This window comes from Rattus norvegicus, chromosome 2 (assembly GCF_036323735.1).
Source record: "Rattus norvegicus strain BN/NHsdMcwi chromosome 2, GRCr8, whole genome shotgun sequence".
NCBI classification, from domain to species: domain Eukaryota; kingdom Metazoa; phylum Chordata; class Mammalia; order Rodentia; family Muridae; genus Rattus; species Rattus norvegicus.
The window spans coordinates 93,511,483-93,535,209 of record NC_086020.1 but is presented as its reverse complement, the minus strand read 5'-3'; the positions used below and the strand labels follow the sequence as shown (position 1 = coordinate 93,535,209).

The following is a 23,727-nucleotide window of genomic DNA, read 5'->3' as shown; positions in this document are numbered from 1 at the left end:
CCCTTTCCAAATGACCCTACCTTATGTCGACATTAAACTCACCAGCACAGGGTGGTTCGCTCTACGTATGTCTGTGCACCATGTGCATATTCTATGCCTGTGGAGGCCACAAAAATTAGATCGCTCGTTACCGGAGTTACAGATGGTTGTGAACTACTGCACAGGTACTGGAAATTAAACCCAGGTCCTCCTGAAGAGCAGCCAATGCTCTTAACTCCTGAGCCATCTCTCTAGCCCCTATATATAATAAATTGTATATCCATCAAGCAGTAGACTATGCTGAGGTACCAAATACCCTGCATAAAAATAGTGGCCTAAATGTCAAAAGAAATTTCACCTTAAGAACACATGACATTATGTTTTCGGTCTATGTTTATTCATTTTAATCCCTCAGCAACTTAATCCCTCGGTATCTTAGTTAAGGTTTTATTGCTGTGAAGAGACACCATGACTACAGCAACTCTTATACAGAAAGCATCTAACTGGGGCTGGCTTATGGTTAAGAGGTGGGAAGCATCTAGAGAGGTAGCTGAGAGTGCTACATATAGATCTTCAGGCAACAGGAAGTATGAGATACACGTTCTCCAAGAATGCCACACCTACTCCAAAAAGGCCTTACCTCCTAATAGTGCCCCTCCCTATGTTCACAGGAGCCAATTGCATTAAAATTACCACAGCAAGTTAATCAAAGTCATAGCTACTATGTCAAATATTGTATGTGCCAATTCTAAGAGCAAAAAATCCTGTGAAGGCTTACTCACTGACAATTAAATGAAAAATCCAGGAGCCTCATACATCCATTCTACCTACAGTGAGACTCAACTCAAGACTCATAGACCAGCATCATATGCCCCCACTAAAGGGATATATTGAAGTGTTGGCTGCAATATTAACACAAATCTTCAGATTCTAACTCAAAATGTAATTCTCCTAATGTCACTACTCTGGCACTGTACTGGAACTGTCTCTCAGTCAACACGGATTCAGTTAGCCTATATCCTGGATAGAGACAAAGATTATGGAAAAGATCAGTTTGAATTGTAAAAATATGACTTTACAGAATTTGTAAAATATGTAAAATTCTTCCCCTCCTCCTCATCTCTCCTCCCTCTTCCTTGCATCAATCACCATCATCACACTCACTTTTTTATTATTACCAGGGGCACACGTGTGGAGGTTAGAGGACAACTTTGTAGACTCAGTTCTCCCACCTTTAGGTAGCTGTTCTGGCGACTGTTAGCCTTTTGAGACAATTGCATTTATCATGCCCATCTCAGGGCCTTAAAGGATGTAGAGGTCCTCGTAGGCATCATGTGTGGTATGCAGACTTGGCTGCTGCACTGATAGTAGAAGAAACACAATAGGTTTGTCCTGCTTTCCTAGCCAAGTCCAAGGCAAGCCACTTCCCTTGTGTAAGCCAGCAGGCTGGGAGCTTTCCTCTACTGCTCCGTTCTCCCAAGACGATCACCTTCCTCTCCGTGATACCACATGCTCACCCACCAAGTCCACATTCTAGACAGCACAAATGCATGGAACAAAGTATGCATCATGAAATGCAAAAAGTACAAAGTACCCGGAAATGGTATTGAGCTTATTTGAAACGTCTTGGATATGACCAAGTTTTAATTGAACATTGTTAATAGAGATCTCACTTTAATTTTGTGCCTGCACTTTTTCTTTTTCACTCAGATAAAGATATATTTACTTTAAAATGAAAAGAATTAACGAATAGCTCCGCTAGACAGAGAGCAGGCATGTTTTCTGCACATTAGGAATGGGCCGTCTTCCAGCTCCAGCTCCAGGATGTGGGGCTGGTCTTCCCCATCTGGAAATTGCATTATGCTGAGGTCCCATGGTGGCTTGGCTCTTCCGTGCTTCCAGTACATCTCTTCACTCATGGAACAGTTGCATATGGTATGAGATTGTCACTTCTCAGTTGTGTTCTGGCCTTTTCTACAAATATTAGGAAACACTTTTGGAAAATTACATCAGCAAGGTTTGCGTTCCTAAACCTACTCATAGCACCTCAAATGACCAAATCACCTTTGATTTGGTAATAGTGAAAACCTATAGAGATTTGCTTTGGATTAGAAGCTGGGACCCAAACCTCCACCCCGAGTGCTGTGTGGACTTCCTTCAGTACACCAAGGTCAATAACAATGGCTTAGCAAAGAACTTAATCAGAAGAGCATGCCTACATTTGCTTCAGGAGGAAATCTCAAACAAGGCCAAACTTTCCTGAAGCAAAGCCTCATGCATAGCATAGGGTTGGAGAGAATCACACAAGTGTAGAAATCTGCATTCACCAAATGAAACTTTTGCCCTGGAGGAATGGAGTTGGGGGACATGGTGGTTGGACTGTATCTTACTGGCTGATGTGGAACATACAGAAAAGGCAAGAAAAGGTTCTAGAAATTTCCACAGGGCCTGAGGAAATGCTCCCGCTTGACTGTGTAGCTCTCAGCCTTGCTTAAGATGAGTCTGTGGAGGCAGGGAGTGGGCTAGTACCACCACAGCTTGTTTTCCTCTCTTCCCAGCTCATGAGTATATTTAGCTCCAAGTCAGGAAGAGGCTGAAACTCTTTAAAACTATCTCATAGATCTTCTTGTTTGTCAGGAAGAGGCTGAAAATCTGCAAAACTACTTTCATAGACCTCTTTGTGTGCTGTTGGAATCTGGGATAAAGTGATAACAAAGCATATAACGCATTCTCTACCCACTTCCCCCAATCCACTTGTGTGCTGGCGCTCTCCCCTCCTTCATCAACGCCTTAGTAACAAAGGGAGCACGATGCCCAGAGCTAGTAATCACGTGTGACTGGGACATTATCTTAACTTTAATCAATCATAATCTCTCAATTTGTGAAATGAAATTTATAGACCATACCTCTAATCACAGCACTTGAGAGGCGGAGGCAGGAGGACTATCCTCAGTGGCGTACCTTGGGCTAGATGAGACACTGTCTTGGACTGAAAAGGAGGGAAGGGTGAGGGGGCTCAGTCAGCACAGTGCTTACCCTGCAAGCATGACGCCCTCAGTTCTGCTCATAGTATGAGCTAGAAAACGTACAGCTCTGATAGCATGCACTTCTAGTCCTGATGCTGGGGAGGTGGGGACAGGAGAATCCAGATCCCACAGATCACCCAGCCTGGCCTACTGCATTGGCCCTCATCCAGTGAGAGAACCTGCCTCAAAAACAGGATAGATGGCAGCTGAAGAACAAGAGCCAAAGTTGTCTCCAACCTCCAGACACATGCACACACACACGCACACACATACACATGTTCACACAGAGACACACACAAGTAAAACGAAACATCTAAAATTAAAATCTTTACCTCTCAAGCACGGTGTGTCTGCTGGCTGTGATGATGACAGTGTTTTGTAAATCATGACTGGTTAAACAGATGTTGGCTCTTATCCTTTTGTTTTGTCATGGGAAAATATGTTGTTGATCCTAGAATGTATATTTCTTGGATGATTTAAAAGTGCAGAAATAAAATAGAAAAGGCTCAATGCCTTCAATTTCTCTAATTGTCGGCAGGATAAAACCTATCTTCATGAGGGCTTTCTGGACACAGAACTTGCTTGGGAGTCCTCTTTCAGTGCAGAATTAGCTTTCAGTGGGCCTGATGATCTGAGTTCTCATAGGTGATGTCTGACCTGCTGGTCCCAGAGCCACCTTGACTGGTAGTGGGTGGAGGAGAATAGGATCAAGGGAAGAGGCGACCTAGGTCCTCCTGTTTGCTGACGTTCTTGCTGATATCATGACTGGTATGATGACTGCAGAGTGACAGGAATGTTTGAGAATGGTCCTGCTGACAACCAGACAGGGTTTGTCTTTAGTTGAACATCTTAGGGAATGTAACTAGTACAAGAGAAACCAAAGAAATTGCATCCTAATTCAGAGCACATGAGTGATGCTGTGGCCTTCGACCTACCTAGTGTGGAAGTTCAGTTTGTATTAAAAAAATGTATTCTGCCAACTGTAATGTGATCTTGTGATAATAAGAGTCATTATTTTCTGTGACCTTAGCTGTATTTAGAGTGTACTCCCGGGAGTCCCTAGTTGAACATGCCTTGATTGGACATTGTGAACTAACATCCTTGGAATTCACATTTAGAACCAAATGACTTCCTTTTGGCATTGGCACATCCATTTGGTGGCTTGCCATAATATTATGCATTGTTCAGAATAATTTTCCATGTTACTCAGGCTGATTTCCTTGATTTACAGCTATTTGCAAAAGCTGCCTGTCAGCAGAGGTAGAGAAGTCGGGAAGAAAGTAGCTTCATAACAAAGTTCTGTGACAGGCAGACAGAGCTGGGCCTGTGACACAGCTCTTACAACCAGGTTCTAATGTGTGAGCACTAAACATCTTAAACATTGTTTGCCTGTTGTAGGGAGTCAGGAATGTGCTATTGTGATTGGTGTCACAGCGACTTCGTGGAGATGACTGTCTCTAGGTGCTACCACACTTAGTTAACCAGAGACTTGAATGATGTACAGGGACCATACAGTGAGATGTCTCCTCACTGTGGGAGCCATTAGCACAGCTTTCTAACATGAAGTCAGAAAGAAACTTACTTTGTTGAGTCAATTTCAGGTGCATAATGAAAACCTGGACCTAGCTCTGGCTTCTGTTTATTGTTGAGGTGGGGACTCTTAGGAAACAGCAGCTGAAAGTTGAGTTCTGTCATTAGCGTTATGTGCTTGTCTCTTCACGCCTAGCTACGTGCTGACGGCAGCTCTGCAGCAGAGGAGCATCTGTGTCCAGGCTGTGACTTAAGTCCCTTTCAGATTAATGGCCGGCTCTGCAGATGTGGGACAGAGGCATTATCTCCCATATATTTAGTTTTTGTTGTTGTTTTATTTTTGCTTTTGGGATGTTGCCTTCCATGGAGAGAGCTTTTAACAGCTGTAGATATTTCCAAGTCTTCCAGTTTGTAATGAGTCAGAAACCTGGTGCGGCCTCTTTCCTAAATCCATCTTTACGGCTTTAACGATGTCTGTTCTTCACGTAGCTCACGTGTGGGCTATGCCGACATGTTTATCTGCGGGAAGGTCTGCAGGCAATGGGTAGAGAGCTGAGGTGTTTACCTGGTTTTAGGTATGGGCAGGGGTGCTACCACTCTCCAGTGAGACAGACACCTGCAAAGCGATTTAATTTGAGAAAGCACACTTTTAATCTGCTGTCCCGTAAAGATTTCTAGATGACAGCATCACACTTCTCCTTTGACCTGCCTATGAAGCGCCACTTGCAGGCAGGAGGACACCATTGTCCATCAAAGGGTTTGTGGCTGAATTGGTGTTTAAGCCTCTCCTTGGCATATTTGAAATATCCTTAAAATGGATATTGTGTCTGCAATAGGCGACCTTCACAGCAAAGTCAGCTAACTGCACTGCAATCGTTGACTCTTAGCTACAGAGACATCGGCCGGGCTCCGGGGTGAGAGGCTCCTCTTCATGTTCCTTTAACCTTCCCTGTCTTTCTGTCCTGCCTCTGCCTCATTGGCTCCCCTTCTCCATTGTTGGTTCAGTCTGTCCCTGCCTGTTGAATTCATGCTGTGATTTGCCACGCAGCGCACTTGATTAAGCAGTGTCTGACATGTTGACAATTACAGTGTGGAAGTTATGTGGCTTTTCATTGGAACCCATGGGATCGAGAGTGGGGAGGGGGGTCACGCAGCATCCTGCAGTTGAGGACTGTCCTCTGCACTTTCTGAGTAAGTTCTGCAAAGAGCAGTGGCTGAAGTAATTTACAGTTCGATGAGGTTGTCTTCTCTGCTTTCTCCAGAGAGGCGGCCTCTTCTCAGACAGACTTCTGTTCTGGGCTCATGGCTGGTGGTGCTAAGTCTTACCTTTCCTTCATTAATGCCCAGGGCCTTGCTGATCACTGAAAATAAAGTGCTTCAGTTTGTGGCTGTGGGATGACCTGACTAGGACTCTCTCATCTCATCTGTGCATTAATTACTGAAAAAGAAACCTAGTTACAAGACATCAAGATTAATAACACATCAATACCAAATTCCAACAAGGCTTCAAATTCATTTTATCTTATAGGTGTGAAATGAAGCCAGTCAGCCCTGGGTTTAGTTTTAAAACTTCTATAGGAGACAGAGAACCATCAGTTCTCTCATGAATTGATAGATTTACTCTGTATCAGAAGGCAAATTGCAACTGTTCTACTCCACTTGCGTGAGAGAAGATTTTAGGCTACCCAAAAAGCCACCCACAGATAACTGAGACCGCAGATAACTTGAAGAGTCACGTTTTTAAAAAGATAGCCGAAAGTTCACTCCAGGCTGAATAGTTTGAGTAATTATCTTAGCGAAGGCCACCGGAATATGAGTTGTGTTTTCAATGATCTGTGGTCTCTTTAAACCTGTGCTCCCTGCTGGCCCACATTTGTGAGCCTTCGCTTTTATATATGCCTTACCCTGCATAATGACAACCACATAGCCTCTGATGAAAACAGCAGAGAGATAATAAGTAACTGCTTCCCTAACAAAGAACTTGAGGCCCCGCATACTTGTAAGATCGTCTGCAGGCAGTGGTACCTTCTTTCCTAACTGTGACTTAATTTCACACTGGAAACCTTAGCTACTCTTGATGTTAATAGCCTTTTGCTGCATTTATGGTGACATTTTTAACTTCAGAAGACTGGTGCAGTGTCTCTCAACTGGTCACCTATTGGGATCACCTGACAGAGTTTAAAGACTGGTGTTAAAAAGTAACTGGGAGGTTATTACACTTAGATGAACTCCAGGGCTCTGGGTTCCTACCCAGCAAGCCCAAAGGAACTCAGGGTACAAGGCAAACTGAAGCTTAAAGCTAATTCCAAACCACCCACGCCCTGGAGAGCGGCTCCGTGATAGAGGGTTTACCCAGCCAGCACACGCAAGTTCCTGGAAAACCTTAGCAGTGCAAGGACAAACAAAATGTCCAGAAGCATTACCTTCTACATAGAGACTTTCCACCTCGATCCATCAAATATTTTCTTTGTCTTGCTTCTGAAAGCAATGTACAATGCTTTCCCCGTTTCCCTCTCAGCAGAGCCTGACCTGCCTGTGACGTGGCCCAGCCTGGCTCATGAACTGAAGTTTGCTAAATAACCTATTTAAACTGTGGATATGCCTGTGTTTGCCTTTTAACAGCTGCGAGGTCTAGGGCTTAGTCTTCGCCCAGGGCAAAAAAAAAATCTCTGTAATATAATATTTTTTAAGAATTATTTTTACGTATGTATGGTGTCTGTGTGAGTTTAGTCAGTGCACGCTCAGGTGCTGTAGGGTTGTTATGGTCAGCTTTGAGCTGCCTGAGGCACGTGCTAGACAAACTCCAGTCGTCTGGAGGAGCAGCCGTGTTTCTAACCGCTGAGCCATCTCTCAAGCACCCTGATGGATTTGATCCTGGAACTTACTTGCTTAACACCTCCCAGATGGTTCTTAATGTGCAACCATGTTCCGAGACATGCTACATGGATTAGGAGACAGCCTAAGAGCTAAGCTGAAGTAGCTTTGTTAATTACAGAGTAAATCTCTAGTCAGAATTGGAAGTAGGATGGGCCACATTGAACTGAAACACATGACAATCTAAGGAGCTGGAGAGACAGCTCTGTATGGCTGTTCACAAGCACCCGTGACTCCTGTCATCTGACCTCTGAGGACACCAGGGATTCATGGGCTGTACATACACACATGCAGGCAAAGCATTTATTTATACACACTAAGATGAATAAAGCTTTTTAGACTTTGTTTTTAAATGGGAGAAAAATCTAAGTGTGGCACCACATCTCTCCGATGGCATGTAGTGAGTCTGCGTGCCATGTCCCATCTTTGCAATGTCACGCTAGTGAGTCTGAATGTGACATCACATCCGTATAATGGAAAACTAGTGTCTGAGTGTGACATCACATCACCGCAATGGCATGCTAGTGAATGGTTCAATTCAGTTCCATAAGAAACAAAACCCTGATGGCCCGTGCTGGACTCTCTCATGTGAACACTCATGTTGTGCTTAATTTCAAACTATCAATTTTTTCTAACAACTGGCTTGCAAATTTTCTGAAAATCAATAACCAGCCTTTAAACATTTTTGTTTTGTAGATAGGGTCTCGCTATGTCTCAAATGGTTGGCCCTCACCTTTCCAAACCCTCCCACCTCTTCCTCTAAATGCTAGGTAATAAATGTGGTCCCATGCCAGTCTCCAGCCATCAGTCCTCAGGTTGATTTTGGCCAGTTCCTAGATACAATTACATCTTAAAACTTAGCCATAAGTCAAAAATGTGTCAGTCATTATACAGTTGACAGCAGATAATTTATTCCTTTGGTATCTGCATTCAACTAGGTCATGTTTAGATTGGAGTAGCTAATCATCAACTCCCATTTTAAATATTCCAATTTTAAATGTTTGTTTGCTTATACACTAATTAACTTTAAAATGATTCCTGATTTTGGTCTGAATAGTATTCTGGACATTTCCACTTGGAGTACAAAAGCAGATAAAATAAGAGCTTCTGTGTTTGTATTCCCTTTGAATACCATGTGTGCCATTCAACACATAATAGCAGAACAGCCAGGAATGGTGTTGTGAGCCTGTAACCTAAGTGTTCTAGAGGCAAGGCCAAAGGATCACCGCTTGCGATCAGACTGAGCTATAACATAGAACCATGACTGAAGACAGACAAACCAATAAAACAAGCAAACAAACAAATAAGCAACAATGGTAGAAGATACTTCTTATCTAAACACCGGTCTAAGCACCTTACATGTATTAGCTCATATATTTTTCTGGACTCTGAAGTGTGTTCTCTAAGGAACTTGGGTATACGCATGTGTGTGGAGGATGTGTTTGGGATCACAGCTGGTAGGGAGGGATCAGAAGCTTCAACTAATCCATCTGACTGTTCCTCACTACAATGTTATATCAAAAAATAGTAGGCAATCAAAATTATGAGCTGAATCAAGTTTTTTTTTTTTTGGTTCTTTTTTTTCGGAGCTGGGGACCGAACCCAGGGCCTTGCGATTCCTAGGTAAGCGCTCTACCACTGAGCTAAATCCCCAGCCCTGAATCAAGTTTTAAATATTACAGATCCTAAGTGCTGATCTGATGATGTTTGTGTTAGTTCCATCACAGCAGCAAACACCTCAGATAAGCCAATCTCAAAGAGGGAAGTGCACGTTTGGTTCAGTTTGAGAGATTTTGGACCATTGGATGTTGGTCCCATCGATGAGGCAGAACATCATGGAAGGCAGAGAGGAAGGACCAAACTGGTTTCATCTCGTGATGCCTGGGAAGCAAAGAAAACGAAAAAGACCCAGGAGCCCAATGCACTCTTCCATGAGATACCCAATGATCTCACAGTCTTCCTCCTAATAGTGCTGTGGGCTGAGGAACCAGACTTTAGTGTATGGCCCTTGAGGGCAGTTGACATTCAAACCTTAAGTGTTCTCCGCAAATTCACATGTTGAAATCTCAACTCCCAGGTTTGGTAATGTTAGGAAGTAATTCTTTCCCCTGAACAAGTAGTACCCTCCTTGGATGGACTAATACCTTATCAAAGAGGCCCATGGGAGGTCATTCCCCCTTTTGCCCATGAGAGGAAGCAGATAAATGATGCATCTGTCAGTGGGAAAATGCCCTCTATAGAAAGCAAAACTGCAGGACCTACACCCTGAGCTACGCAACAGCAAGGGCTGGCTTTCTATTGTGACTATGATGTGACATAGGGCGTTTTGCTACAATACCTGAAATGGGTTCAGATAATAGGTTTTTTTCCCAATCCCTTCTCTCTGGCTTTTGAGAAGTCTTTTTCTTAATTGAGCAGCATTTACAACCTGCTAAAGTGATTATTTTCTCTTCCTCATTAGTAACATAATACTTTTCCTGTTATGATTTAAAGGTACCTGGGGCTTTTGTACAATAGAGTAATTATATTTATTGACAGATACATTTTATGGCAAGTCATAAACCTCTAAAAGTAGAAGTGCAGTTCTAAACGTCCTTTTTATGGATTGGCCTGGCAGGAGACAAAGAATGAAAGAAAGATGCCCACTAGACGCACGTCATCTGAAGACTTGGAGGGAGAGGAAGGCTTGTACAGTGTGGCTTCTTTGGAAATAATTTAAAGATAGAAGGAAGTTGGGAGAAGCATATCAATTTGTAGAAAACAAACATGAGAAACAAAGTAATTCATAGAAAACAAAAGCACCTTTCATTCAGAAAATGTCGTTGCTCAACTTTGCCCCATTTGCTCTTTCACTATGAATATGCATGTGTGCACAGACAAACACACTCATATATTGTTCTGAAACCTTGACACTAAATCATACACATACTACATAAGACCCGTTACTCAGAATGCCAGTGTTTTCTGAGAATAGAGATAATCTTTCCCTTCATCACAGTGCACTGTAATCTAATCCTCAGTGTGTACTCTAATTCACAGACTGACCTCATGCTGTCCTCTGCAGCATTTACTGTCTCTCTTAAAAGACACACCCAGGACCAGTCACTGCAGCTAGCTGCCGTTTATTTTCAGTAGATTGTAATTTGGAAGATACCTCTCTATCTTTTATAGACATTGACATTTTGAGGAATTCAATCAGCACCTGCCTTCATTTTTAAATACAAAATTCCTTGTTTTGAATTTCTTGGTGGTTTCCTCATGATATTCTCACATGTAGATCTCCAAATACAGTGTCCAGTAGATGACATTTCTTTCCTCTAAGGGAGCATGTTGCTTGTCTGTCATTGGTGGGGTTAATTTTGACAACCCATTCAAGTGGCTTTTCTGTTCCGACATATCATGGGTGTTCTCTTCTTCCTTCTTGTGTGAGAACGCTTTAAGACTGTGATGTCATCAGTACCTCGACAGGATTTGAAATCAACGGGGAGATTGGGCATTGAATGAGCCCATGAGGACACTTCCAGAGTTGTTCAACTGAGGAAGGAGTCAGTCTGCGTGCAGGGGGCATTATCCCATGGGCTGAAGTCCCAGACTGGCTGCAAAGGAGGAGCTCACTGAACGCAGGCATCCACTTCTCTCTGCTTCCTGGCTGCAGATGCGGTGTGAGCAGCTGCATCATGGTCCTACCTCCTCCCTCATCCCACCCTGCCACAAGGAGCTCTATCCTTGTACTGTGAACTGAAATTAATCCTTCCTTCCTTCAGTTGCTTCAGTCAGTTGGATCTTCACAGGAACGAGAAAAATAACCACTGCAAACCAGACCTAGGACGCTTCTAGTCACAGTTTCTTCCACCTTTATTGTTCATCGATAATTCCTGCTGGAGCCCATGTTTGCTGTGGTAGTTAAAAATTAGTACCTGTTTTCCAGAACTCCTTCCACATTTACCGGCTGTACTCGTGTTCTGTGCCCCTTCTCTATGCAGTAGCATCTGGCCACACTGTCAGAGTCTTGGGTTACTCTTTTTCCCAATGGTTTACCATTCATGATGATAATTTATGAATTTGTGATTTCTTAACGATTTTAAACTTGTGATTTATCAAGTATTTTATACCCAAGGTGTCCCAGTGGAAGTTTCTTTATGTTCAGGCAACATACCCTTGATCATTTCTTTGAGTATTTTTTATTTTTGTATATAAAAATAGTTAAATCTTACAGTACCTATTCTGTCCTGGTGTGGAACCATCCATCCCTCCAGGGGACTTTGGTTTCTTTTAGTGAGAAATGGCTTTAGAGACCAAGCCCCAGGGGCTAGGTGTACTCACAATCCTGAGGTATCTTTTCTTCTGAGCTCTTCTGGGAGCAAAGCTAGGAGCCCTCAGCATGTGTATGCATACTCAAACACACATTAGGTACATACATGGATCACGTTCATACACATGTAGTTGTGCATGTACAGCTGTGCATGAACATGCACAGAGCTTAGAAACTGTATTAGTCAGATTTTGTCACTGTAGCAAAACATCTGATATGAACAGTCTGGGAGCAGTTTTATTTTGGCTGGGAGTTTCAGAAGTCTAAGTTGAAAATTCTTGTTAGTTACCTTGGTTCTGAGCTTAAGGTGCCACAGAACATCATCATCACAACTCGATTTTATGGCAGAGGCAACCCAAACTCATGGAAGGTAGGAAGCATAAGAAGAGGAGGGGCAGGGCTAGGGATCACCTTTAAGGCATGACCCAGTGACCCAGTGACCTACTTCCTCCATCTAAAACCCATCTGCTAAAGATTTTACCATCTCCGAAGACAACACCACCAGCTAGGGGGTTAAGACTTCAGCACCTGAGACCATAACGGACATCTCACATTCACACCGTAGAAACCATGGATTTACAATTACTCCATTGCAGTTCTTCATGGCCTTTTATTCCTGCCTTCACTCATTCTATATTTGTATATGTCTTCCCCCACTGTGAACGTCTGATTGCCATGAACAATCACACAATTATCATTTACTCAAATCATATATTACAGTTTCATTCTTACATAAGCACAGGGGCTCCTCATCCTTTCTTGTGAAGACTTACAGGATTCAGTAATTCTGTGACTAGTTATTTATCTAACACAAAAAAGGCCACATGTTCAAAGTCTTGTACAAGAATGTAGCAGCTTTATTCATTGTACACAGACACTGGTTTTAACCCAATTGTCTCAGGAGGAAGATGGATAACTAAAACAATGCAGCTGTACAGTGGAATAATAGTGATAAAAAAGGAGCAAATCACGGCTATGTGTGATAACCTGGATAAACCTGGAAACCATCATGCTAGGTTTTAAAAGGTACAGAGAAATGAATGCATGAGGTCTGGTGCTATTTTAAGCAAAGCCAATATAGGACCAAATCAGTACCATCCTTGCTTCTGGTGGGTTATCACCTGGGGAGGGAGATGAGGAAGCTTTCTAAAGTGGAGGAACCGTGTTTGCCTCAGTTGGGATGTGCACACACATAGGTACATGTGTTGTCAAACATGCTCAGTGGCTGTGCACCACACTGTTTGTGCATTACAACACTTTGGCCTAAATGGTATGGAGGCTGCTCCTGTTGCCTGAAATGAGGAACCCCCTGCCCACCCCAATTTAAAGTATCTGATCTTGCTTTGTTTTCCTTATGGTTTCCCCTGCTCCTAACTGCCCAGGCCCCCGGAGACATTTATCTTACCTAGAACAAAGCTCTTACCTTCTTTTAGTATTTGATTACTTCTTTTTATCATTATTTAAAACAGAAAGAATGAGCACAGCTTAGGCTGTCACTCTGCAACGGTGATTTTTATGGGATGTCTTTTGTGTAGTCGATACAGAAGGATTAACATGGCAAAGACATGGATGAAAACGGAAAATGTCGAAATTAACATTTTAGGTTAATTCTCATTTAAACCTTTGCTATAAAACATATGGCAAGGGCAGAAGAAAGCAAACAACCAGCTGCGGTGAACTCAGGACTCGCTGAGTAATTTCCAGTCTCAGATGAGCAAACACCATTTGGATGAGTCAACGATTTTCTCAGACCTTCTCATAAATCCTGGTGCAGACCACACCCTTCATTATACATTCCTTTAAAGAAAGGGATTGGCTATTTAAAATACAGGTCAGAGGACAAAATAGCAGTTCACAATGAACTCACAATATTACATTGAGGAAGGAATAAAATGTCTAGATGCCAGCTTCCTAGTAGTTCACAATTACAACATTGAAACTTGAGGAAAGCCTATAAAGTTGGTCTGTGTTATTACACATGATCGAGCAGCAGTTTTTTATGCACAGTTTAGATGCATTTAAATCCAATAAAAATTGTCACAGTTATAACGCTTAATGTTGGTTGCCAGCTCTGTGGGAGTTAGAATCATCCATCCCAAAGACAAATCAAACCTTCAGGCATGTCTGAGAGGGACAGTCAGGTTAATTGAGGTGGGGAGACCTGAAGACCTAACACAGGCTAAAGTAGAGAAGTGGCCATCCAGGGTCTGACTGAGGGCTGGGCTGGGCACCCGTGTCCGTTTCCCTTGCTTCCTGATGTGCACCACCAGCTGCCTCAAGCACCCGCTATCATGTCTTCTCTGCCGTGGTGGATGGTGTCTCCTCTCACTACAGATCCAGATGAATTCTCTCTGAAGATGCTTTTTAGCTGGTTTTGGTTTCAAGGAGAGTAGTGACTAATATCGAAATGGCTTTCTCATTGGCCTTACCCAAAAGAGCAGCCACATATACTCCCTGAGAGGTTGGGCTTGGTTGATCTATAACGGTGACCTCATGTTGGAACTGCCCTGGACACCTACTGTGCAGCAAGAGCTAAAACCCAGCGCACATGAAAAGAAATGGTCAAAACACTAGAGGACTGTATGCATATTCAGTGTGTGTAATTAGTGAGCACAAACCCATAGTCTTAAAATTCCCTTAGAGCCTGTCTGGCAGGCTTCTTTTCCTCATTCTGATCTGCTGACTGAAAGAAGTCTCCAGAGCTTAGTGCTCAGATTGTGTTTTTGGTATAGTTTAGGGTAAGTTCCTATGCACTCCTGAAAACAAATGGGCTTTTTACTATGATATTGTATAATTGAGCAGACCAGGGCTATATTTTATTTTTGAAGTATAGGCTTACATTTTTGGCTATAAGTTTAAACAAATGACATTCATCGATATTTTCATTAACTTTACTGTCTAGATACTACCACTTAAAAATCTTGACCTAACACTTGTAGGACTCAAACATGAATTTTTTTAAATGGTTTTTCACTCAAGCACTAACCCCTGACTTTATTCTTGGTGTTATTGTCCATTTGTATTCTAAAGAACAAGGACATTTTGAATCAAGCATAATCAATGCATGTATATAGCATTATTTCTGCCTTGAGAACTGGGAACGTTCTTACCACTACCATTTTCCCATCCAGCAACTTTCTCTTTATGGTTGTCTCTTTACCATCCCACTTCTGCACTTGCTTCAAGGAGCCTCTCTCCAGCGTCACAATGCTCTACAAAGACAAATTCATGTGTTTGGCTTAACTCAGTTTCCATGACAGGTATCTCAACAAATCACATCCATTCTCCAAGTTGCTAACTCCCAAAAGGAATAATCCTGGCTCTCAGTAGTCCATTGAACCAACTTCCAAAGAAAAATATTATGGATTACCTTGGTTTTTCTGTTGTCAGCTGTAGTTTCATCAAACTCCTGGCCCAACTTGAAGGAGATCTCTGTATTTTTGAAGGCACTTTCAGTTCTAATGGTGATATAGTCTCCCTTCTTGCTGATGATCACACTAGGCTTGGCCAAATTTCCAAGTTTTCTGTTGGCTAACCCCACGCCTGAAAAGCAAGGCGTTGTCAGATTGTGTTGGGTAAGGCGGCATATCTGAGAGATGGATTTCATGTCCACGGGTTTCTTGTTACTTATTCAGTGTTACCTTCAATGAGTAGATGGTGGGACTTCCTACCAAGGACTTCCACCGAAGGTTCAACAACAAGAAAAAATGCATATAGGTGACACATTCATTTTAGCATACTGCTACAACAGTGATGACTACAGAGTTTACAGCATAACACTATACAGCTTCAAAGTTTGTCCACTTTGTCATGTCCAGTGGTACCCTCACCATAAAATAAGTCATTTCAGATTTGTATGAAGCATTAGAGACATTTGATATTGTGTTTACAAACATGCTTTCAGCATGACTATCTCCCATCCACACATACTTTTCTATATTATTTTCTCTATCAATAGGAGCTGTGGATATACAGTACAACCCCCCTCATATCCTTGATGGAATCACATTTTTGACATTTTGTAGTTCCAAAATTTGTCTGGTGAGAAGAACAAAACAGAACAACCTGTCCACCACACTCTTCTGTCTGTAGTCCCTGCTCAACACTAGGATGGATAGATTTTGGTGGGACAAAGTTTGAACTCACAGCCGCCAACCAGTTCATTTGATATCAACAACTTGCAAAGGTTTCGAGCATCCTCATTTAGGAAATGTGCCATATATCAAACTTCACACACTTAAATGATTAATTATCAACAAACTCAAAGCAGAGAGAGACACAGAATTTTTAGTTTGGATAAAAGTTAAAATTTTAAACTGTGGTTTCCTAGTATTCAATTCATAATCTTATTACCACATTAATTCCTATTAAACAAGCTTTCAGAAAATGCCAGAATATGGAATGACTCAAACTCTAATATTTCTCCCAAATTTCCAATGACAAACCTGTGACACTGTCTTCAAGTTATAATGCACTTAAATTCTAACAATCTATCGCCAATGAAGTGGAAGTAAATTTTATGAATGAGACAGAAGATTGCACTCAGCCCACACAACATTCCTTAGACTCCTGGGGAAAAAACGTTGGAGAAAACCCTGTGCATCTGTCCATAAGGGGACATTTGCCACGAAGCATTCTCACCTAGAGCCTTCATGTAGTCATCGAAGTGCTCGCTGGAGACAAGTTTCCAGGTGCCTAGGAATTTGTTACTCATTGTGATGGATGAGGAGAGAGTGGAGTTCCTAGTGGGATGCAGCAGTTGCCTGTGAGATGCTGAGATCTTGCGCAGTTCTTTTCAAAGAAATCCAAAGCATGTGACTCACACTGAGACCCAATGAGGAAAGGCAGTGGCTGAGCTGAATGATGAATGGCTCTTAACTCACAAGCTGCCTATCCATGGATGAAAGAAACCACCACACAATGTCCCTGTGTCCATGAAAATAACTCAAAGTATTGTTTGAACCTTTAGAATATTTTTTGGCTCATTTTGCATTGATAGGCATGCTTAAGTCCTTCTATATATTATATGATTTTGTGTGCGTGCGTGTGTGTGTGTGTGTGTGTGTGTGTGTGTGTGTGAGCGCGCACGCACTCACATGCATGTGTGTTGGCATCTTATTGACTTTTAATTCTTCACAATTAAGAGTTCTTTTTTCATATTATTTTTATTGATTATTTGAGAATTTCATATAATACACCCTGATCACACCCATTTCTAGTCCTCCCAGGTCTGCTCCCTACCCTTATGACCACTGCCCTTGAAGAAGAAGGAGGAGGAGGAGGAGGAGGGACAAGTCTAATTTGTGCTGTCCTTATATTCATTGAAGCATCTTGATTATAAGTTTTAAGAGCTCTCTTCAATGGTTTTCTGTCTAGGTTGTTACTTTTTTTGGGTGGTGGGGTCGGGTGGGGTAGGGGTTGTCACAAAATTCTTAAAAGGGGAGACAGTCTATGAGTATTGTGATCAGAGTCTCAAATATGCTGTGGGAGGTAAATGGAGGCCTACAGTTTGAGGACACATTCAGAGGTGAGGGAGGCTTGGCATAGTTTACATATTCTGGGCAGGCAGAGTAGGCAGACAAGAAAGTACAGAGTTGTATTCATGTTAGGATGAGAAGCAGCACTGTAACTTGCCCTTTGACTGTGCCCTTTGACCATGGTTAATATTTCATCTCTCTTTAGGAACAAACCTGAGGATAATTCTTAGTTTCTATGACAACCTTGAATTTAAGATATTTTATAAAAGTCCACAGATTTATAGAGAGATGATTTCCTAAAACATAATTCTAATAAATTCTGAGAGCTCATGTAGGATGGTCCCACTGATACGTTTAGTTGAGTTTGTATCTTAGCATCCTCTCAGCCCCACAAGAGACACGCGATATTGATATATCCAGCTTGACAATGAGGAAAACTGCATCTTGAAGTTAGAAAACTTATTCCAAAACTAAAACAAAAGTCTAGATTTAAACTAGCATTGTTCCCCAGTGCTAGACCCTGACTCTAGACTAGCATCTCCCAACACACACACACACATACACACACACACACACACACACACACACACACACGCATACCCACATACATGCATACATACATGCACATACAAACACACACATATACATACACATATAAACGTGCGCTCACATACAGTAGCATACACACAAACATACACACCCATACATACAATGTGCGCATGTATACACAAGCACACACACGTACATGCGCAAACATGTGTATGCACACACTCACATGAACACACACAAACCCTGACTGACAATCAGAGATCCTGATAACACCATGGCTTTTTAGCAGTATTCTCTCTCTTCTCAATATCAAAAGTGACAGCCATGTAAATCAGGTGACATGTCTGAGTCCCAGTCTTTGACCAGGGGAAACAAATGTTGCTCCCACAAATGGCCGGACAGCTGCCATGCCTTCCTAGTAGTTTTTCTATACTAGCATTAATTCTGGCTGAGGGACGACTTACATCACCAAATTTTACATTTTTGGTATACAAGTTACCAGTGCTCACAGCCGTGGAAGTAAATACCCCACAGTCAGGTCACTTCTAGCCCACAGACTCCTTGGCTTCAAAGGCTCAGACCCCCCAGTACTATAGCTGGATCGTCACTCTCGCAGTGGTTTGGTGGTTTGGTGGTTTGGCGTCATACTGACTGAGAAATGCAGAACTGCATAGCCTGGGCCATGTATCAACTTCTACTACCAGTGCCTGGCTAACTCAACATGGGGCCTGATAGTGAACGGGAGAGTTCCTTAACAAACCAATCTGCTCCCAAACCCAAGGTGATAGAAGTGCAGAAAGCTCACTGTATTGGAATAGTGAGAAAAAATTAGTGATTAATGGGGCCATTGTGGAGGGTTAAGGCAGGAAGATCTCAGATTCAAGGCCTTTAGGATACACAGTGAGACTCTAATGAGGAATGAATATAACATACAATGGTATCCTTCAGACTTCCAAAGCTTTTGTTGTCCTTATTCTTTTAAGAAGTACAACAGTCAATTTGTAGTTTTTTTCTGCACAAGTCAGTGAAGGTTTTCACACCACCCTATCAGAGCTAAGTTTTCAGGCAGATTTTAAGAGAAAATCCATGTGAAATTCAATGGTCCCTGAGTAATAATAATAATGATGGAATTCATAATAAGCCATGTAATGAATCGCTGGCCAAATGATGATCAAAGCTGTTCATAGTCCTGCCATGGTAGAACATTTACAACACTGATGAAATTTTAGATCAAGAAAATGATCTCTTTTAGGCAAATCACCAATTGTATCTGACTGCCAAGGTTGACCAGATGAACTAGGATCAAGATGAGATTCTGGGGGCAATGTATGGGTCAAACATACAAATGGAAGCCATGGGAACCTGGACTGAAGAGAGCTTGAGGCATTGGAAGATTCACTATAAATGCCTTAAACAGAAGGTGAAGAACAGAGATCAGAAATGATTGTGACTGGACGTGGATGCTCAGACTTAAACTTTAGTACGTGGATGCTCAGACTTAAACTTTAGTAAAGTAAATAAAGTTTTGCCATACTGTAGACTTGATCCTTTTCCTTTCAACAGTTGATTACCCATGTTAACTCTTGTCACAAGTAAGGCTTTTGAAAATCACACAGAAAGACTCAAAAGATGTGAATGAGGAAAGCATGCTCATAAACATGTCCTCTCCTGTATGTCCTGTTTCCTGCTTCATTACAACCACTCACTTCAGATAAGAAATAATCATTGTGCAGCGAATGAACAGAGTATCCATGGCCTCCTATGGGTGGCATATTTCCCTGCCGTGATATTCCACTTGTATTTAACACATTTATATCTAATGTAGCACTGTTGGGGTGTTAGCAGTGCATCATTGGCTCCTGCCTTCATGAGTCTTATACTGTAATTGGGGTAACAGCTATATAACATTCAGGGACATGTGATAGAAAGTTGCTACCCAAGGCAGTTAGCAGATGGGGACCATGAGAATGCCATTGAAGGGCCAGGTGACTGTGGCCAGCCACACAGGAAAGCTCTTGATACAGTTTTGTTTTTAAAATCTTTGAGAGAGAGAGAGAGAGAGAGAGAGAGAGAGAGAGAGAGAGAGAGAGAGAGAGAGAGTATGCATGCACACGCGTGCATGCATGTGCATGTGCGTGTGTATGAGTGAGAGCCATGGAGCATTTGCGGAGCTGAGAGGACAACTATGGTTGTCAGTCCTTGCTGCCTGGGATTTTCTTGTCTCCACTTGCTTTCTTGCTGTATGAATTCTTGGGTCACAGACGTCAGCTTGCATCTCTAGCTGGAGATTCAAACTCAAGTCCTCACTCATGCGTGGGAATCACTTCCCCACTGAATCACCTGTGAAGCCCTAATTTATTTAGCCTCTTGGATGTATGATGAGCAATAATCTGATTCAATCTCCTTCAGAGAGTAGTCAACTAGGCATCATGCTCTTCTCAGGCCTCATTGCGGAGCCAAATATCCAAATCTTCTTTCCTCTTTCTTGCTTCAAATAAATACTTCTTGAAGTTTAAGAATGCTGAGGTTAAAACTGCTTTCTTGATGCAAACCATACCTTGTAGCTTCCTTGGGCACCAGTCAGTGCATAGTCTTTTGGTTACTATGGTGATAACTAAATTCATGCTATCCCAAGGTTGCTAATAACTGTGCTTTCATGGGATGGTAATAAAAACAGGGAAGAGGGAGCTGTGAACCCTCCAAATAATGCAATTAGCTTTGTTCTTTGCTAGAATCTAATGCACTCTGGATCTTCTCCAAAGCACAGGATGTCACCCCATTATTTCTAATAGAACAGCTGAGAATTGAAGGTACTTGCTGGGGATGAATAAAAGACAGGGAGGGGCTTCTACATTCCAGCCTCTTCCCCAGTCATTCCAGCATCTGCTGAGCTTCCCACAGCTAAGCTGCCTCCTTTGTCTTTGCTCTTGGGAAGGAAATGATGTTAACATTTTCCAAATACATTCAAGTAGGCTGACCTTTCTGAGATTTGCACAAAATGCTGTAGAAGACATTTTTAGAATGCAGCCTGGCCATAGTGCTGATAAAAGAAAAGGATATCTTTAAAACCATTCATTTGCACAACAGACTGTGTGTGTGTGTGTGTGTGTGTGTGGAGAGAGAGAGAGAGAGAGAGAGAGAGAGAGAGAGAGAGAGAGAGAATAAAAATTTATGTATTGCCCAGGCATGTTCCTGCTTTCTCCTTTATTTTCTGGATTGAATCTTAGATTTTTGTTTTTAGACACTGAGGTATCTCAAGGCTGTGAGAGCACAGTTTGCATATGACTTTCAGGTGTAAATCGTTGAAATTGGGTCAGAAGAGCTTTTTATCCAGTCAACCCAGTCTTTATTTCCTCTGATGGGTAAAGCTAGGTGTGTGGTTTTCCCATTCTAGTTAAGTCTAGACAGTAATGCATGTGCACAATTATTGATTTTCTGTGGAAATGAAACCTCTTGAGCTGTACGTACTTGGAATCATAGTAGCTGCAGCAGCAAGGGTCAGGATTGCACCAGCTCAACTGGTTCAGGTCTTGGTAGATGAACATCCAGTGGAGAGGGATCCGAGCAGCTTTGCTCTATGAGGTCACTCGGAGACTCCAGATAACTTCCCTTTGGGGCTGCATGATATTTTGTCTTTCAGGGTCCTCCATGTCAGAAGACACCAGTTACATGATACTTGGGAGGACAAGAAGCCATCTATGCCAGAGTGGCTTCAAATATTTGAACACCAGGTCCTCCTATCATGCCCCTCCCGTGTGTGTGTGTGTGTGTGTGTGTGTCTGTGTGTGTGTGTGTGTGTCTGTGTGTGTGTGTGTGTGTGTGTGTGTGTGTGTGTGCAGGCGAGCTCTCATAGGGGCATCTGTGTGTGAGTGTGAGGCCCAAGAACAACTTCCAGTGTTGTTCCTTGGGAGCCATCATTTGTGAAATAGGTCTCTCACTAGCCTGGGACTCACGGATTAAGCTCAGCTGGCTAGCTGCAGGCTTCTTCCTGCCTCTGCCTCTCCAGTGTTGGGATTGCAGCCCACCCAGTACACCCAGCTCTGTTATGCAGGTTCTAGATGCTGAGCTCAGGTTCTTATGCTTGGAAGGCATAAGAAGCCACTGGGACACACGTATATCCCTTCCCTGATGCCACTCTTTTATCTTTTATCCCTTTCTGTGCCTGAAGTACTGCTTTCCCTTTCTTCTACACCTCTAGGCCTTCAGATCTTTCTTAAGGCAATTGAAAGGTAAAGTAGGAAGAGAGCTTACACAATATATTATTGGTGATGAGCCCTGCTCCACTGAGCAGGCAGTAAAAACAAAGACCCACGGCCAACATTAGATAGAGCTCGGCGAGTCTCGTAGAAAAGTTGGGGGAAGGACTGAAAGACCAAAAGAGGACAGAGACTCCACAGAAAGACCTATAGAGTCAACTAACCTAGACATTTGGGGGCACCCAGAGACTAAACCGCCAACCAAACAGCTTACACTGGCTAGACCTAGACCTCCTTCCCCCAACATCCTGCACATATGTAGCAGAAGTACAGCTTGGCTTTCATGCAAGTCTCACAACAACTGAACTGGGGGCTCCTTCACATGCTCTTACAATTTCTACTAAGAACATTTAGGGAGAAAATAAACTCTGTTTTTGTTTTGTTTTGTTTTTTTAATTTGATTTTTCCTGGCTATTGTATGTATTCACATTTCAAATGTTATCCCCTTCCCCTCTTCCTGCTCATATGAGGATATTCCCACTCCCACCCATCCACTCTCAACACAAAGCCCTGACATTCCTCTACACTGGGCAAATGAGCCTTCACAGGACCAAGGGCTTTTCTTCCTACTGGTGCTGGACAACGCCATCCTTTGCTACATATGCAGCTGGAGCCATGGGTTCCTCCATGTGTACTCATTGATTGATGGTTTAGTCCCTGGGAGCTCTGGAGGGTCTGGTGGGTTGATATTGTTGTTCTTCCTATGGGGTTGCAAACCCCTTCAGCTCCTTCAGTCCATTCTCTAACTCCTCCATTGGGATCCTCAAGCTCAGTCCAATAGTTAGCTGCAAGCATCCTCATCTGTATCAGTAAGGCTCACTCAGAGCCTCTCAGGAGACATCCACATCTGGCTCCTGTCAGCAAGCACTTCTTGGCATGAGCAATAGTGACTGCATTTGGTGGCTGCATATGGAATAGATCTCCAGGTGGGGCAGTCTATGGATGACCTTGTTTTCAGTCTCTGCTCCACTCTTTGTCCCTGTATTTCCTTCCATGAGTATTTTGTCCTCCCTTCTAAGAAGGACTAAAGCATCCAGATTATGGTCTTCTCTTTGAGCTTCATATGATCTAGAAATTTTTTCTTAGGTATTCCAAGCTTTTGGACTGAAATCTATGTATCAGTGAGTGCATACCATGTGTGTTATTTTGTGAATGGGTTGCCTCATTCTGGATGATATTTTCTACTTCCGTCCATTTGCCTAAGAATGTTATGAAGTCATTGTTTTCAATAGCTGACTAGTACTCCATTGTGTAAATGTACCACATTTTCTGTATCCATTCCTCTGTTGAAGGGCATCTGGGTTCTTTCCATCTTCCGGCTATTATAAATGATTCTGCTATGAACATAGTGGAGCACGTGTCTTTTTTATATGTTGGGGCGTCTTTTGGGTATATGCCCAAGAGCGGTATAGATGGGTCCTCAGGTAGTGCAATGAGCAATTTTCTGAGGAACCTCCAGACTGATTTCCAGAATGGTTGTACCAGTCTGCAATCCCACCAACAATGGAGGAGTGTTCCTCTTTCTCCACATCCCCGCCAGCATCTGCCGTCGCTGGAGGTTTTGATCTTAGCCATGCTGACTGGTGTGAGGATGAATCTCAGGGTTCTTTTGATTTGCATTTCCCTTATGACTAAAGATGTTGAATATTTCTTTAGGTGTTTCTCAGCCATTCGGCATTCCTCAGCTGTGAATTCTTTGTTTAGCTCTGAACCCCATTTTTTAA

General features: G+C 42.6%; 1 protein-coding gene across 1 annotated transcript; it reads right to left on the bottom strand.

Moving 5' to 3' along the window:
• Positions 1-12,561: 12,561 nt before the first annotated feature.
• Positions 12,562-16,480, bottom strand: Pmp2 (peripheral myelin protein 2). The gene is given in 4 exon segments (NM_001109514.1): positions 12,562-13,518; positions 14,832-14,933; positions 15,092-15,264; positions 16,363-16,480. Coding segments are annotated over 4 exon segments (399 nt in total). The 5' UTR covers positions 16,436-16,480; the 3' UTR covers positions 12,562-13,467.
• Between the last annotated feature and the right edge of the window lie 7,247 nt (positions 16,481-23,727).